This window comes from Phoca vitulina, unplaced genomic scaffold, assembly GCF_004348235.1.
Source record: "Phoca vitulina isolate PV1807 unplaced genomic scaffold, GSC_HSeal_1.0 scaffold11, whole genome shotgun sequence".
Lineage (NCBI taxonomy): Eukaryota > Metazoa > Chordata > Mammalia > Carnivora > Phocidae > Phoca > Phoca vitulina.
The window spans coordinates 47,364,599-47,382,026 of record NW_022589714.1 but is presented as its reverse complement, the minus strand read 5'-3'; the positions used below and the strand labels follow the sequence as shown (position 1 = coordinate 47,382,026).

At 55.3% G+C, this 17,428-nt stretch overlaps 1 protein-coding gene across 8 annotated transcripts in view; it reads left to right on the top strand.

Moving 5' to 3' along the window:
* The window catches only part of ANKS1A (ankyrin repeat and sterile alpha motif domain containing 1A), a 179,415-nt gene that overhangs the window by 145,487 nt on the left and 16,500 nt on the right, over positions 1-17,428 (top strand). For 5 of the 8 annotated variants that reach the window (XM_032409975.1, XM_032409972.1, XM_032409977.1 and 2 more), the window contains 2 exons: positions 283-349; positions 5,579-5,685. In XM_032409975.1, the coding sequence (XP_032265866.1) occupies positions 283-349; positions 5,579-5,685 (174 nt within the window). The other 3 variants (XM_032409980.1, XM_032409978.1, XM_032409979.1) reach the window with 3 other exon arrangements.

Below are 17,428 nucleotides of genomic sequence, written 5' to 3'. Positions count from 1 at the left end.
GCCGGCATTTCCAGCAGCTGAGCACAGGTGGTTTCCCACTCCCTCTCCTCGGAGCCTGTCTTTCGCCCCCGTTGGGCTGTGGTCACAGAAGGGCCTTTCTTGATCTGAGCGGCAAAGAGTTCTGATCCGTTGCAGGTTGGTGCTGGACCTTGGAATTATCTGGAAGAGACCTGGAGGGCCTCCCCCACCCTCGCACCCCGCCGTGGGTGCTGATGGTGAGCTGGCAATGTTTGACCTGAGCCTGACAACCTCTCCTTTTTGTTCCTCTTTCTTCCGTTCCAGATTGAGAAAATCATGAGCTCTATTGGCGAAGGGATTGACTTTTCTCAGGAACAGCAGAAGATCTCAGGTATCGTACCAAGCAGCCATTTTCCCTGTGGAACACAGACCTTTGGCTCCTTTCTGGCTCAGGTTTTTTTTCCTCTGACCCAGAAGACAGACATGTGGTGGGTGAGAGAGGTCAGCCTCAGCCCGCACCATGCTCCTGCAGTTCAGAACCTCAGGTATCTGTATGGCCCACCGAGCTGTTATTTTAGACGGATTGGAGGGGAGTTGCATTTTAGGCCCACCTATTAGGAAGGTTTCGTTGTTTTTTTTAAAGTTAATGGTTGTCACTTATCCATAATTATGTCTGTAAACATAGGCTTTCTCGATGGGCTTAAATTGGAGTGCACCTCAGCGCTGGTCTGTCCCGCTTCCCAGACAGCTGTGGCACTAGCCCTTCGTGAGGAAGTAGCTCGCGTTTGGCTGCTCCATGCTGGTAGCAGAGCACTGGGTCGGATCGGTGGGGTCAGACTGTTAGCCTGCGTCACCTGGAGGGGGTGGCTTTGTGCCCCTCCTTATGTCTTTTTCTGCATTTTTCCATTTACCTAGTCGCTCATCATTTTTACTCCAGATCACCGCTACTCTGGGCATGCTTTTCTTTTCAAAGCCCAAGGGTGAGGTCGGCCTCAATTTCCTTTGTTTGAAGTGGGCACCTAGAGAGGCCATATCTGAGCTGTTTTCCTTGATGATAGAATTGTGGTTGTGTTACTTTTCTCAGCTGAGGTGACATTTCTAAAGGTGCCTCTTTGCCGGAGCAAGTCTCACACCCCTCCCCCCAAGTATCTGCAGACCCCCTGCCACCAGAACTCCCAGGCTGAGAGCAGCTCCGTGGGGCTTGGCCTTTCCCTGTCATTGAGAAATGCCTCTCTAACTGAAGGGGTGGGATTCCCTGCTCATTCAGGAGGCTCCAGCCCGGATTGGCCTCCTAGCCCAAGTGACACCTCTAGTTGCAGCTCGGGGAGAAAGTTGCTGCTGAGGCCGCGGTGCTTATGGAAAGAGCATGGGCTCTGAAGCCTCAGCCCTGGGTTCAAATTCTGCTTCTGGATACTTACAGGTCTTGGGCGAGTCACTTAATCTCTCTGAGCCCGCAGTTCCTGAGCTATAACATTTGATAATAGTACCTACCTCATAGGTTTGTTGGGAATGAGTACCAGATACAAAAACTTGAGCAAAAGAGGTAAATGGTAGCTCTGCTCGTCTTTTGTCCATGAAATAATTACTTAGTCGTATTGAAAAACCTAGAGAAGAGGAGCATCTGCTCCCCTGGCTTGTCTCCCTCCACCACTCGTCCAGCTGGGGTCCTGGAGCCCCCTCCCTCCAGCAACCTTGTTTCCCTGGCTCCTAGCAGAGAGGGCCCAGCCCGGTGTGGTCCATCTCTTTCAGTCTTGGCTCATGCTGGGGTCTGTAGAGGTGGCTCTTCTGGCTAAGAGTTTGTGGCTCTGTTTCCATGTGCTGGCTCCACACTCAGATAAACAATCTCACACTCTGTTGTGTGCGGGCTTTATCAAGAGTCAAGTGTTTGTTGGGAATAGATGCTCAATACTGAGACAAACACCGTTGCTAGTTTTCAAAGCTGTGCTTTGGGGACAGTCAGGAGTGGGATCGATAGTTCAGTTGAAGCTGCTTTCTGCTTCCCTGTACCCCTCTATGTCCAAGGAGCGCATGTGCTTGAGAGTTTGGGTCAGAGCAGGCCATTACCTCTCAACTTTGGTAAATTAGGAGATGTGGCAGCACCTCTGGAAAACACATTTCTGGAAGAGCCCTTCTCCTTCGGGGTGGTGACACTGAGCTCTTTCCTTGCCCTGTGGGTCCCACCCACCGTTCTTAGCCCCACAGACCCGTGTGAGTGGTGAGAGGTGGTCTGGTTACCCCCCTACGTCACTGGATCCCAGCATACAGCCCTGTGTTAGCACCGCTGAGTTGAGCCATCCTCCATACAGCAGCTTAGGAGAGTCCAGGGTGGGCACACGAGAACGGCCACCCGAACAGAGGGTGCATCCACCCGTGCCGCAGAGAGGCCCAGCCCCCTGTGTCTGGACTGCTGCCAGGCCAGGAAGCATGGAGAGAGTAGACTCAGCTCTGCCCCTGAACCCTGTCTTCCACCCGATGGGTCGGGAGAGGGCTTTCCCCAGGACCTCGGGGAGCACCAGCTTTCAGCTCAGACGAGAGCAGAATTCTTGCTTACTTTGGATAGTCAGTAGCAGGGTCCAGATTGTCCTTAGGTCTCTGGCTCTAGGAGAAGAGGCTTGGGCTCTAGCGTTGCCAGCCTGGGAGGAGGAGGAGCAGGCCTTCCGGCAGGCAGCCATTAGCTAAGCACAGGATTGCTCAGTGTGACTGGTTTCGCAGAGGATCATGTCCTGAAGGGCGAGACCCTACGTGGAACTGGAGTCTTACTGTTGTCCTGGGCCTTGGGACCCTGAGCTTCCAGCACTGGAGCTAGTTACCCGAATCCCCAACAGACAGGTTTCACAACTCATTCCACTGTCAGGGGTCCCAGGAGGGGGAGCCTTCCCACTAGCCTGGGCCTCTGGCTGCCTTCAACAAAGGCCTTTCTGTCAAGCAGCGGAAGAGATCACTTGCTTTCGTTTGCTAAAGCCAACCGTTTTAGCTGTTGAGTAGCCGTTCACTGCAGGCTCCTCTGGGGCCTGATCTCCCTGCACACAGAGCCCCCTTCTTCACCAGGGCCAACTACAGTGTGTTGGGCTATAGGCATCCCCCAGCACGTTTAGAGGGTAACATGTAGGCCCTGGGTCTTTGTCTCTACATGTTACATTTTCTGTCTTCACAGCTGTACTTGGGGTTTGGGCCTTTTCCTTGGTGCCTCCCCTCCCATGCCCTCCTCTAGATAGTGAGGAGCCTCCTCTGGGCCTGGTGCTTCCCCCTGGGTTCCGACGGGCCCAGGGAGAAGTCTCTTCCCAAGGTGTTGAGTACACTCGCTCACCTGAGGAATATTAGGTGGACCGTCTTTATTTCGTTGCTTGTTTTTGTTATGCCCCAATGGCTTGTCCTCTTGGCAGGGAGGCACAATCTTTCTCACGTGGTGAGTGGGGGCGGGGGTCACTTCACCTGTGGGCTGTGCCCTCAGGGCTGTGTCACTCCTCTGTCCCCTTCTCTGGCTGTCCTAGAAACTATTGGCCCAAACTGTAGGAATGTGCCTTCTCTGTCCCCGATAAGCTGTTTCCAGCCCCTTGAGCTGCAGGTAGAGTCTCCCCATCTCCGCCTTTCATACGCATGTGTGCCGGCTGACATGAGATGCCGGGGAACCTGTCATTTTGCTCTGGTGCTTGTGCTGCTGTGTCCTTTTCCCTCGGTGGTGGTGGCGGCGGCGGCAGCAGCAGCTTCTGCTCCGATGTCCGATCCCTGATGTATTTTCCTGAGCGTGGAAGGGAGGAGGGTGGGGAGGGGAGAAGGGGAGGGCCAGACATTATGAGAGCGAGCGAGGGCTGTGGGGCTGGCAGCAGGCAGCGTGGAGCCCAGGAGCCTCCAGACAAAGCACTCTGCTGCGGTTCTGTGAGCGCACACATCCACCGGGAGCAGCCAGGACCACAGCTGCCCGGCTGGGGGATTACAAGCAGGAATGAATCAGCAGCCGGGGACACTTGACTTCGTGGGCACACAAGAGCCCGCCGCCTAGGTTTCCTGGAGCAGTCAGCCCCACTCAAGGGCAGGGGACCCAGCGTCTCGGAGTGTTGCTGCAGCGTGCATCGGACGGCCGCCGAGTCCCTGACCACCAGCTCTTCTGCAGAGGACAGAGGAAGGGGAGCCGAGGACAGTGGGTCACCCGGGGCTCCTAGACCACCAAGCCAGTTGGCCTTGACCTGCCTTGAAGGGCAGAAAGTGCCGGGAAAACAACAGAATGACTTTCACCGTGTCAAGAGTTCTCTGGAGGTGATGTTTTCGTAGTTGGTTCTTCTTTTTCCTCCCTTCCTCTTTTTTTTTTTTTCCCCCTTCTTTTATCTGTTCTTGCCCAGGAGAACCAGAGAAGTAGGTGGGGGTTAGGGGCTCAGCTCAGGTCTGCAGGGAGGGCTGAACTCTGTTCCTCCCCACCCCACCACACGCCCCCATCTGGCGCGAGGAGCACAGCAGATACATGTCGTCCCTTCCCCATTTGCCCTCCGAGGAGAACGTCAAGGTCCGGAGACCCTGGGAAGACAGTTGCTGTCTTTATCACTCAGCCAAAGAGAGAACAGCGCCGAACGTGAATAGACTTAAGCCGCCACAGCTCAGCTGACAGAGGACCGCTTCCTTTTCCCCTTTCTTTCATCGGGCTGGGTTTTGTCTTCTTTAGCCAAGAACTGGATCTGCCTGCCTGCTTTCCACCTGAGCAGGCAGGCGAGTCACAGGAACAGCCACTCTCAGAAGAGGAAAATGAATGCCCAGCCCTGGCAAGAGAGCCCGGCCCGGGAAGGCAGCCCTTCAGACAGCGCCGTGGCGCGGGAGACGCCCCGCTCGCCAGCAGCCAGAGTCTAGCTGTGGCCTGGGCTCCTGGCCCCGCCGGCCGCGCAGCCCGAAGGAGTACAATGTCGCTGTCACAGCTGAGCCACACCTGAGCCCGATCCCCAGGCCACGCGGCCCAGGCGCCGCACTCTCGGCCCCTCTGCCTTGAGCCTCTGAGCACAAAGGGCCGGTGGCCATGGTTTGCTTATTCCGGGACTGCTGGGGGAAAACAAGTAAAAGTCTCTTTTCTCCCCCTGCCGGGTCTGTGCTGCTTGCCCTGCATGTGCTGGGTCCCCATGAACAGCCGCCGCTGCTTCCCTCCCGGAGCCCTCGCTGTGTGCCTGTGTCCCTCAGCTGCATGAAGATGCGTGCGCCCTCCTGACCAGTGTGTGCTGCAAGGTCACAGGACGTGCCCCTCGCCCACGGCCCCACGGGGGCTCCAGAAGTTGCATGGATGAGAGGAGCCCCCCAGCCCCTCTAGTGCCCGTGGGAACAGACTTCCTGAAATACCTCAGTGTGAACGCTGACGAGGAGCTCCCCCCGACCTGTGGGTGGCGACCGTGCATGTGCCACCGCAGCCCCGGAGCAGCTCGGACTGGGGTGGGGGGGGGAGTGTGCAGCCCGGGCCATCCTGCCCTTGGCCTGCACCCGGAAGAGGAGCTGCAGGTCCTCTGCCCTCTGGTCTCTTGTACATAGTCTGGCTGCTTTATGGTAATGACTATGATGTGGCAGTGCCATCTGTCTTCCTCAGAGTGCCGCTGCTACCGCCTTAATGGTTTTTCCCTTTTCAAGCGTCTGCCGGTTCCTCTCTCGTCAGGTTCGCGGACGCTGGAGCAGAGCGTCGGGGAGTGGCTGGAGGCGGTGGGGCTGCAGCAGTATGAGAGCAAGTTGCTTCTGAATGGCTTTGACGATGTCCGCTTCCTGGTAAGTGCCCGGAGGCCTCCTCAGGGGTGGGGTGCAGCCCCGCGGAACCGGGCTTCTCTGATCTCCCGTGGCCCCTGCTGGAGTGTGAAACAGTACGTAGACCTGCATCCCAGCGAAGAGTGAAGGAAGTGACTTAGACATCCGGGAAATCAGCCGAGTGTCGTGTGCCTTCTTTCTAAACTCTGTTCCCTTCAACTTTGCTCCCCGAAACAGTTCGGTCGGGCAGGCTCTTTGCAAGTCTGTGTCCCGAGAGGTAGGGTACCTGACTGCAGACCTTTGCCCCTCGCTGGTCTCCCTCTCAGGCTTCAGACCATGTGCTGTGCGGTGAGGTCTCAAGGCCGTCTTGTTCTGGGTCAGACACTGGGAGTTCTGGTGGACGGGACAGCCAGGTTCCCTGTGGTGATTCCCTGTCCCATCTCTCTTGGATACCAGAAGTTTCCTTTATTGTCCAGCAGAAAGGCCTCTTCCCTGCCCAGCCCAGGCCAAGCATCCGGGGTGGGGAATGTGGCCGTGCAGCCTCAGGGAATCCTAACCTCAGGGATGGCCCAGAGGAGAGGCTGAATTGGCGGTTTGAAGGATCAGTTGCTTTTCTGAGGTATCATTTTATACTGTCTTCTTACACAATGCAAGATGTCAAAGAAAAAGAAAAATCTAGGTGTTTTTCCTCAGGCTGCCTGTGGAGTCTGGGCCTGGCTGGGACCCTGGACTTAGGATCCAGTGCTCCTTCTGTCAGTCCAGAAAGTAGCTCAGGCAGGGTACCCATGAGCCTCCCTCTCCTGGAAGCCCTTCCAGAGATGGTAAAGTAAAAGGATTGGGGTCAGTCAGCCCAGAGCTCCTAGCTCCAGTGTGGGTCCCTGTGGGTTTCCCATTGATGGGCTTGCATTTGGTGTTTTCTGAATAACAGCTTGCCCAGGGTGCTGGCCTGGGGCTGCCAGGAGGAACCCTCACTAGGACAGGCCTGCCTCACCTGGGCCATCTCCATCTCCAGGGCAGACAGTAAAATCTATAGCAAACCCCCCTTCCAAAGCCAGCTTAGGGCCAGTTATTTTTCAGCTTTTAAAAATCGTAGTTTTTTAAATAGTAATTTTTTTTTAAGTTAACCTGGGTATATTTATGGTTCTTACAACCTAATCCCTGACTCCCCACGGTCCTGGGGGAAGGCCGACAAACCCAGGATAGAGGTGGTGGTTCAGCCAGTGAGCTGGGGCACTTGGCCTCTGGTGCTGAGTGCTGAGGGACCTTCCCTCTCCCAGCACGCACCCTTCACCAGACCAGCTGTCAGGCAAGGGTGAGGTGGTTGTGGACTTCACAGCGTCCCCCTCCCTGTGCTTCAGTATTTTAGAGGCTGAGCTCTTGACTTCTCAACCCTCCTTCTGCTAATTTTGGAAAGGGTAAGGTTCCCAACCTTCAAACATCAAGACTCTTAAAACCGCTTACCTGCCCCTCCCTGTGCTCATGCCCAGAAAGTAGCTAGGCGGGCATCTTGGTAAATCTGGCCCTGAGCCAAACATCCACACAGGATGCAGGGCCTCTATTAGAATGTGTCTTTCTTTCGGGGAAGGACACTCATCGAGGGAGGCCCGCAGCCCAGTCTTTCCAGGACCTTTCTAGGCTCCTCCTGTTGCCCTGGGCACGAGCTGTTCCTCGTCACTGCTCTCTCGTTTCCGGCGGGGCACTGGCAGGCGGAGTCTGTACAGGAAGGAATGCTGATTACACCTCAGTTGAGCATGTTACTTCTGATACCTAGAGTGGCCTGAGTAGCCATGCAAAGCATCATGGGTAATTGCATGTAAATTGCCAGATGGACTGTAAGGCTAATTGTTTTAGCAACCAGAAAAAAGGAAAAAACACACAAGAAGGGGGGCATTTTTATTTAGAAACATTCTCTCGGTGCATATGGTATAATTTCCGTAACGTTAGCTATGGTATATGTCCATGTAGTTGGGTTTTCAGTAGGTTGCAAATGTTTTTCTTGGTTCTCAAATGCCCGGGAGAGTGTTCTACAAGATGAACAAGTAGCTTCCAGGGAGCTGGGCTCTAGATGTAGGAGGAACATATGGACATGAAGAGTGTTTCACAGATAATGCGCTGCTGTAGCGTTTCCCTGTGGCGGGGTCCTACAGCTCCGTGTCAGGGTGGGAGGGGCTTCACCATCGTGCGGGTCTCATCATCTGTGCCTGACGCCCTTCCAGATAATCTTGGCCCTGATGCTCTCCAGTGACAGAGGATTCACCACCTTACAAAGTAGTTGCCGCTCGTTCTTTGCGTTGCTCAGACTCAATATCTGTTGCCTTGTGGTTTCTGTCCCTTGGCCCCAGGTGTACCTTTTGGGCCACAGAGAACACACTTACGCCCCTTAGAAAATTGAAGACTTTCTGTCATGCCCTCCTAGGTCTTGTCTTGTCTAGGTCCAACATCCTCTTACTCTGGGCTGTTCCCCCTGTGATGGGATGACTGAGCTGGACCAGCATTGCACCTTGAACTTTATTCACACTCCCTTGCCTATGGGCAGAAAGCACCTTCGATTTGGAGGGGTCACAGCCAGGGCAGCGGGGGCTGCCGGGTGTTCCCTTAGCTGATCCGGCCGACGCCAGGCCCTGGGAGACAGGGCCCAAGAATCTGGCTCCCGCCTCTGCCAGCCAGCCCACCACACTGGCTCATACATCACAGCCAGTTCCGTTTTTCACCCCGAGTCTTGTCCACGGGAAATGGGCTTTCTTAGGAGAAGGGAGGAAATGCATTTGATCAACACGGCGGGACAGTTGGTAGCTCCACGCGTGCTGGTGCAGGTCTCCCTGTCTAGGGACTGAACCTGACCTCCCTTCACGGGGTGGCAGTTGAGTCAGTGATGGTGCTCCACATGCTGGAGTGTTAGGTGGATGTTAAAAAAATGTTTTTGAAGAATGTCTGATGTGGAGAAACCTCACCTTGGATTGTTGAGTGAAGAAATCAAGACACAAAAATCCATATGCAACATGATCTTAATTTTCAAAAAAGAAAACCTCTCTGCACAAGAGGTGCAAGGGGGTCATCCAAAATGTTTCCGGTGGTTATCTAAGGAGGACTGTAGGTGGCTTACTCTCTTTTTTGGAATGTAATAGGTTTTCTGCATTTCCTACAATGAATGAATGGATCTGAAGTCAGAAAAGCAAGTAATGCATGTGTCGGAAGGAACTCGATGGTCCAGCTGGGAAAACAGGCACATAAAGCGATAAAAACAATAGAGCAGGCAGGTGTTAAGTGCTGTGGTGAGGCGTGTAGGTGCTGCAGGAACACGGGAGGAGAACCCACCTTCCCGACTCTGGACCGCGTGCTGGGCACTGAGCTGGCAGCTGGCCCACGGCCCTGGGCGTGTCGTTGGTCGAGTCTCATACGGGGCTGTGAGGCCCAGAGGGCAGAGGCGCTGCCAGTAAGCGGCAGGGCCAAGGTGCTAGCCCAGGTCTGTGCAACTTTGAACTTCTGGGTCACACTTGCTGTCCCAGGGTTTGCCGGGTCTGTGGTACTCAGAGAGCCCACGCACAGAGGAGGGGCGAGTGTGGGTCCTGAGCAGTCTGCGGAGAGTAAGGAGGTCAGTATAGTGAGTATAGTGAGGGGACAGGGCCTTGGCCAGGCAGGAGAGGTGGGCTGGGCTCGACTGTGAGCGGCCTTGATGGCCACATTATGGGGGGCCCTCTGGCTGCGGCCCTCATGAGGCAGAGAGCCCCTGGGGTCGGGCTGCACCTTAGATGACGGCACGGCAGAGAGCGGGCATGTGGTGGGGGCTACGCTGGGCGGACAGACAAACGGAACAGGGAAATGAGTCTGGCAGCCAGCTCGGGATGGGTTAGAAACAGACTCAGCCGCAAGCCCGGCGCCTCTTAGAGCCAGCGCCGTCACGGAGGCCTCTTGCTCCTCCTGTCAATTTATTTCTCCACAGGCTTCTGCCACATGCAGCTAGGCTCCTACTCTTTTCCTCTCTGTTTCTGAGACCAGGCCAGCTTGTGCCCATGTGTTGGGGAGGGATGACAGGTGAAGAGGAGCGAGCCCCGAGAGCTGAACGGCACAGGCTCGGGGAGGGGGTCATTCTTCATTGGCCTCTATGAAGTTTCCAGCCAGGTCCCCAGACCCAGGAGCTTCTCTCCCTGCTCTGTCCCCGGATTAGCTTCTCACTCGATTTGGAGGGGGCATTCCGTGCACAGGGAGGCCATGCCCTTGGCTTCCTACCCTGACTTACCGTGCTCCCTCCCTTTGCCTTCTTCCCTCTCAGGCTTCAAGGGGCCTCTTGGCCTGGGCCTGCTGCGGCACTGCTGCCTAGACGCCTCCCCCCTGCCTCGACTTCTTCTCCAGCTGCCCTAGCCCCCTCTTCTCCCCACAGAGTGCTCTCACTGCTGGCTGCACTGTCAGAATTTTCTGTGTCCCAGTGTGAAGCAGGGCCCGATAGGGAGATTTTCCTCAACCAAGGGCATTCGAGGGTCCATGGAGCTGGGAGCTGGTCTTTGAAAGGAATACTCTCAGACAGTGTGGATCCTGCCTCTTGGGCTGACTCATTTCTGTGGTCACTTAACTCCTCAGGGATCTCAAGGGTGGATGCACCACCAGATGCTTCCTCGTCTCTGCTGGGCCCTTTTACCTTGAGACAAGCAGGCTCACTTTGGGCCTCTTTCCAGGCCATGCGCTCTCTTGCTCTCCCTCTTCCTTTCTGTCTGCCAGACCGTGTGGAGTTCTTCGGGGTCGGGGAGATAGCAGCTGGAGTCCCACTGTGGTTTCCCCCGGTACAGCTCTGGCCTTCTCCAGTCCCCTTGACAGTGAAAGGAACGGAGAACTATCTTCATGTCTGTGAAATTAACTAAGTACACTTTAAGATGGAATTGGACTGTTCCGTGGTTTCTTTTTTCTTTTCTTTTTTTTTTTTTTTTTAGATTTTATTTATTTATTTGACAGAGAGAGACACAGCGAGAGAGGGAACATAAGCAGGGGGAGTGGGAGAGGGAGAAGCAGGCTTCCCGCGGAGCAGGGAGCCCGATGAGGGGCTCGATCCCAGGACCCTGGGATCATGACCTGAGCCGAAGGCAGACGTTTAACAACTGAGCCACCCAGGCGCCCCTGTTCCATGGATTCTGACCATGAGCAGGAACAGGGGTTTCTGTGCCGGCAGCTCAGATGTCTGAGTGTTCACGTATTCCAACCCCCACCAATGCACATGTGCAGAAAGTGAAGCCCACGGGGCAGGGGCCCATGTGTCTCTATCAGATGCACAGACCTCCTCACACACCAAGTGTCAGTTAAAATTCAGGTACTCACAGGCATCCGTGGAGCCCATCAGTGGATTCCTGGGGTCCATAGACTCCACACTGAGGACTCTCGGATTAAGTCATTTGCCCAAGGTTGCTCCTCAAGCAGATGGCTGAGCTGTGACTAGAAGCAGGTCTCCTGGGCCTCGAGTCAGGCTCCCATCTCTCACTCTAATCTCTAAACCTCCTTTCCCAGGAATGTGCTATGTCTGGGCCTCGTGCTCAGTGCGTCCCCTCAAAGAAGGGCCCTGGCATGTGAGCCAGTGAGTGAGCTGGTGCTACCTGGCATCATTTGCAGGTGCCTATCTGGGTCAGGCAGACATTCCATCTACCCACTGCGTGTTGGGAGCTACTCTACAGAAGGCTGGAAAAAGAAGCTGGTGGGAATCAGACCCCAGTAAGCTCTTGGCACTGGCTGGGGGCCCCACCGAAGCCCTCTGGCTCTGCACCTCCCACCACCACAGGATACTCAGTGAAGGTCAGCCGCTTGCTGAGGCCACAGTTAAGTCAATTGGAGGGAGAAAGGCTCAAGGGAAAAGTTGAGGTTCTACTTACTTGCAAAGAGAACCAGACTGGAAGTCAGGAGATGTGGGTTTTCCTCCAGGCCCCCCCTATAAGATTTTGTGCCCCCCTGTTTATCCCCTGTCCCATGGCATCTCATTTGACTGCTTACTTTATGGGGGCATAAGTTCTGCAGGGGACACACTGTTCCCTGTTGTGACACATAACAGCCACTCAGACCGGCCGTGACCGCAAGAATGTAAGGCAGTAAGGTGGCATGTTCTCCTCATGGAGGGCAGGCGGCGGCCGTTCTCTGCCGGACACACATTGCCTTTGTCCTCAGGTCCATGGTGTAAAGCTTGCTTTGGGTGGTCTTGGAACTGAACCCTTTGACTCCAGACTGCCTTGGGCCTAGCTAACTTCCACGGCTGATTTGGGGGGTGAATACAGCATCTTGACCTCAGATAAGGCCTCAGAAAGGCAGATGTTTGGGGATGATGGGTAGCAGATGGAGGGAAGGATGCTGGGCCTGGTATGGAGAGAATGGGGACACCAAGAACCTGATTGGGAGAGCAAGGATCACAAAGGGGTGTTGTTGCCACAAAACTGGGAGGCGAGTCCTGATGCTGGTGCTGTGGCATCCATCCTTGGGAGGAGCCCTTCTGAGATTGACGGGTAGAGAGGGCCTCTGGCTTCAGAAACAGAACTGGTGACATTGGTGCTTCTTCCTCCTCTTCTGTGGAACGGGTTGCATTGGTCACCAAATTCTGTCTTTCCGGGTGAGGACAGGTCAGTGCTGCAGCAGGGTAGGGGATCGCTAGGAGAGCAGGGGGTGCGGGGCAGGGCTGAGCCGCTCCTGTGGCTCAGGGGCCCGAGCTGGGGGAAGGTGTCAGTTTGGGAAGTTCTGTGACCCAGACCCAGGGCAGGCACAGGTGGGCTGGACCAGACAGCAGCAAACAGACGCAAGAAGCATCCTTGAGCACCTGGTTCTTGCCAGCAGGTCAGTGCTCAGCTTCCTTATTTAACCTGCGAATCGGGGTGGAGGGGGTTGCTTATTCCTATTTACAAGGTTCTAAGTGTGTAAGAACCTTGAACAGCAAAATTGGAGTTTGAACTCAGTTCTTATTTGAACAGGTTCTTATTCCTTTATACGGCAGCTGCCTTGCGTGTAGCTGGCACACAGAAAGCCCTCAGCCCCCAGGTGAGTGAACGCATGCAGGCTTCAGGGAGCATGGCTTCTGTTTTCCATCGTTATTAACATTTGGGGCCACGGCGGTGAGCCACAGAGCCCTGCCCCTCCTACTCACTCTCGGCCCCCTCTCCCAAAGGTCCTTCCTGCGCCCCCTCTCTCTGCTGGCCCACCTGCGAGGATCCACAGGTGGTTAGCACAATCCCAGCCTCAGAAGGCGCTCCTGGCTCAGACCAGGGACCTGTTCTGTGTGCAGCCACCTGCGCCCCAGGGGACCGGGCCTGGGACGGCCCAGCGCTGGGGCCGGGTACGTGCCAGGAACCGCAAAAACACGCCTGCGGTGGGGGAAGCCACAGTGTCCACTGGCGGTTTAAGTCATGGGGTGCCCGTGGACCCCAGTGCAGGCAGTCACTGCAGCAGTCCTGAGAGACAGCTACACAGGAGAATGTGGGGAAAAAAACAAAAGAACAGTATATATACTATGATCCCAATTTTGCTAAAAGTTTTTAAAATAAAAGCTTAGAAAAATACACCAAACTGATAGAACTGATTCCAATCCTACCTTTTAAGAAATAATTCTCTTAGAAAAAATACCCGAAAAAAAAGAAAAAATACCAGAATGGTACCCCTTTTTTTCCTGTGAGGTGATGGATCTGTGGGTGGCTTTTACATTTTTCTTTATGCTTTATTTATTTTTAAAATGCACTACAATAAACTTGTATAACTTTTCTACTCAGGAAAAAATGTTTTTGATGCGGGGAATATAGAGGCAGGGCCCCGTAAAAACCGTGGAAACCGACAACATTCCTGAAGAGACTGCATAGTAAATGTCCTGTGAACCAGCTGGGGCCTGGGGGCGCTGAGTCAGGGCCTCCACACACACAGATCTGGCAGAGGGTGGGGGGCCGGACTTGCCCCAGAGCCTGACTAGAGGTGGACGTGTGTGCGGGCCTCTCACTGACTGAGCCCATCATCTGTTACTGATACCTCCTCGGGAGCATCCCTCCCCACAGAGACGGGTTGGAGAGGAGAGGGACCTGAGGTGCCAGGCTTTCCCCAGAGGCGAAATCTGGCCCGGACCACAGCTCTGTCTCATGCTTTCTCCCCAAGAGAGGTTTGAGTCTTTGCTTTTTTATGACTGATGGCAGGAGAACTGACCAAGTGACTGAGGTGAGAGTGGCCGCAGTGAATATGGAAATGAGGCTGGAGGGGCGGGCCCAGCGGGAAGTCTGGAAGCCACTTCAGGGGTGGTGACAGACCTCCTCAGGAGGCAAGTCCAGTGCTGCTCTGCCAGGAGACACTCTTCCATCAGACGGTATCCGCCTTCGTTTGAGTGGGGGCCAGATCCCGGAGGGGCTGACATTCGGTCACTGATGGGCCCGGATGTGGAGTGCCCGGGTGCGTTGTCTGCCAGCCTGCTTTTCCCACATTCTCCTGTGTTGCTCGCACACCTTTGCCCGTGACATTTAGCTGTCTCTCAGGACTAGCTGCAATGACTGCCCGCACTGGGGTCTACGGGCACCCCATGACTTAACCTGCCAGCGGACACTGTGGCTTCCCCCACTGCAGGCAGGTTTTTGCGATTCCTAGGGCACGTACCCGGCCCCAGCGCTGGGCCGTCCCGGGCCCTGGTCTGAGTCAGGAGCGCCTTCTGAGGCTGGGGTTGTGCTAACCATGCATGGATCCTCGCAGGTGGGCCAGCAGAGAGAGGGGGCGAGCAGCCCCGGCAGTCCGGGGCGCAAGGGGCCCGCCCAGGGGGAGCAGGAAGGACTTTGGGAGAGGGGGCAGAGAATGAGTAGGAGGGGCAGGGCTCTGTGGCTCACCGTGGCCACAGCAGTCTGGGCTTCCCCCCAGGCCACCTGTGGGCCTTGCCCTGCTCTGAATTGCTCCCACCAGGGCTGAGTTTGAGCCGGGTGGTCAGTTTGCAGTGTTTGCCCTTAAGGGGCTTGACACACTACCTGAACTTCTGGGTCCTGGATTCCCAGCAGCAGGAGGAGCAGGATCGACCAGCCCCGGGAGAGGCCGACTGGCCTCACAGTCTGCCATGGAATCGGGGCCCTAGCAAAGGAGTACCCAGAGCTGGTGCCAGGGCTCTGCCCAGCACCTCCACGCTGAGGGGCTTGTCTTCTTTGAGGAGGGGCTAAAACATCCCTTGGCCTTGCATCTCGGTGATGGTCCCAGACTAGAGCCCAGGCCTCCGACCTGGCGGGGCTTGCTGGGGGCCAGCCCCTTTTCTTGCCCCGAGTGCTTCCCCGTGTACCGGAGGTGGGCAGAGCGCCGTGCCATGCTTTCATGACGGGCAGGGGCTGGGGCTGCTGTAGATTGTTGATTCTCAGGTCTGGAGTCAGCTTCCCAAGCCCTGCTCCGGTTTACCTGACCATAGCTTGGCTCGCACCTCCCCAAGCTCAGACCTTTTGCCGAAGGACTGCTGAGCCCCGTGTGCCTGGAAACAAGTCAGGACTATAGGGTGAAGTTCAAATGACTGTACCCTTTCTGCTTTGGTTCTTCTCTGGGCTGGGGAAGAGGCAGCTCTGTGAACTGAATATGGCAGGGACAGGGCTATCTATGTGACCTCAGGCAGGTTAGTCCTTTGCTGAACCTCCGCTTCCTCATGACTAAACAGGACAGCTTCTCTCTGCCCTGAGCAGGACCAGCTAACTCCCCGGCACAGCCCCCGAGCCCAGACCCACCTCCCTGCTTCCACCGCCCAGAACTTCTCCCTGCTCCCAAAGTGGGTGGCTTCTGTCACGTGCTGTTCCCTTGGCTGGGGAACTCTTGACCCACTTCTCTGCCCTCTTCCCACCTCCATGTGAAACTCCCCGTGGACCCTGCCACCACCCGCCCCTGAGCCCCACACATCCCTGGGGCTCCCCTTCCCCACCCCAGCACGTCCCCACCTCTCCCCAGACCTCGTCCTTGTCCCTCACAGTGGACTCCAAAAGACCAGTCGTGAAGTCAGCAGCATTGGTTTTGGCTTTTTGGACTCTTCTTTTTATGTCCATGGGGTTCCCTCCAACCATAAGTTTCCCTGGTCCCTCAGCAGATTCCTGTGGCACACGGACAACATGCCGGGCATTGCTCGAGATGCAGACGGCAAAGCTGTGAGTGAGACAGGCAGGCAAGAGTCTGGCCCATAACAGCCTTGGGACCCTCTGCAGGCAGCTCAGCCTGTTTTCCTTTTGGCTGAGAAGGGTCCACACCAATGTGCCACATTCCTAAATGTTTCCTTCTTAGGCCTTTTCTACTGTTTGTTGAATGAAGACATGCGCAGCAGTTAAAGAAATTTCCAGCAAAATATTGACAAGTGAGATACCTTTCAAGATGCAAAAGAGTCTTTCCTTCTACTAAAATCATGTGGTCAGGAAGACTCTGAAGATAATCAGAACCCTGGAGGGCCAGAGAAAGCTAGGGAGAAAGGGCTGTGGGGCCTGCACCAGCCCTTCCCTCTGCCTCTGCCAGGACTCTCCCCTGGACTCCCAGAGGCAGTTCCTGCTGTCCATGCTCCTTCCATTCCCGTGGCCCCTGGCTGCTGGGCCTTGGAAACCCCACTCGGCACTGACAAGCCACTGTTTGAGGTACCACCTTCTACGCCCGTTGGCGAAGCTCAGTGACAGATACTGGCAGGAAGGAGAAACCATTCAAATGGCAAGTAGAACTAATTACAGCTACCACAAAAGTCACGGCTTCTCGTTCGTGTCTTCTCAAGAAAGGACACCCAGGAATGATGGTGTGTGATTGTGCCAGTCAGTCCACTGAGCAGGTTCACGCGATCCTGCACTGAGCTCTGGCAGGCCGACCTCTCCCTGAGTCAGCCTGCTCTAGGCCCCTAGATGCTGAGGGCCCTGGGCCCAGGGCTTGGGCTGTGTATGCAGAGGCCTGGACCACATCCTGACCCTGCTTCTCCCTCACTGTGAGGCCTTGGCAAGCCCTGCCCTCCCCCACCTCCAGGGGTCCACAAGGTGCTAAGAGTTGGGATTCTGTACCCATAAAAAGAAGGAAACACTGCCCCTGCTCCAGAGGTGCAGAGCAGGTAGGTTGGAGGCAGGTTCTGTGGTAGGGATATTAGTTCCAGAGCCCAAGTGCACCCCAGCCCTGGGATAGATCCCCTGCTCTGGTTCTCAGGCTGCGGCTACCTTCACCTTCCACACTTTGCTTTGTCTACAGCACACCCCACCTAAGCAAGTAGAAAGCCTGGAGCATGAGATAAAGGTCTAACTGTCCTTTTGTCACTCACAAACTCAGTGACCTGGAATAAGTCACTTTTGCTCTGTGAGCCTCAGTTTCTTTGTATAATCGGGCAGTTCCTATCTCAAAGGCTTATAGGCAGAGTTTTTTTCAAGGGATGAATGCACAGTCCCTGCACAGTGCCGGGACGTGGTCAGGAGGCATGTCACTGGCACCTTTGCATGTCACCTCCCCCACAAAGCACGGAGTGACTGGACAGTGGAGGGCTGAAGCAGAGCCTGGAACGGGGAGGCTCTGGTGCTCTGTCCCACCTCTGTCCTCCTATCCTCCTATCCTCCATTCCTCAGGAACTGAACCCACCCAAGCTGAGTGTCGACTACTTATGTGTTTCAGATTTCTCTTAGACTTAGAAACTTTTTTTTAAATCTAAGAAAAGTTCTGTTCACTGAAATGCTTAAGCCAATGAGCTGTTCTACTTTCTTAGCTCCCTAATTAGGAATTCAGCACAGGGCCTGGGACAGTAGTAGCCCTTGGTATAAACATCAGTGTGGTAGAAGGTAAAGTAGAAAGTCTCTCTTCCCCCATCGCCCTCCTTGTG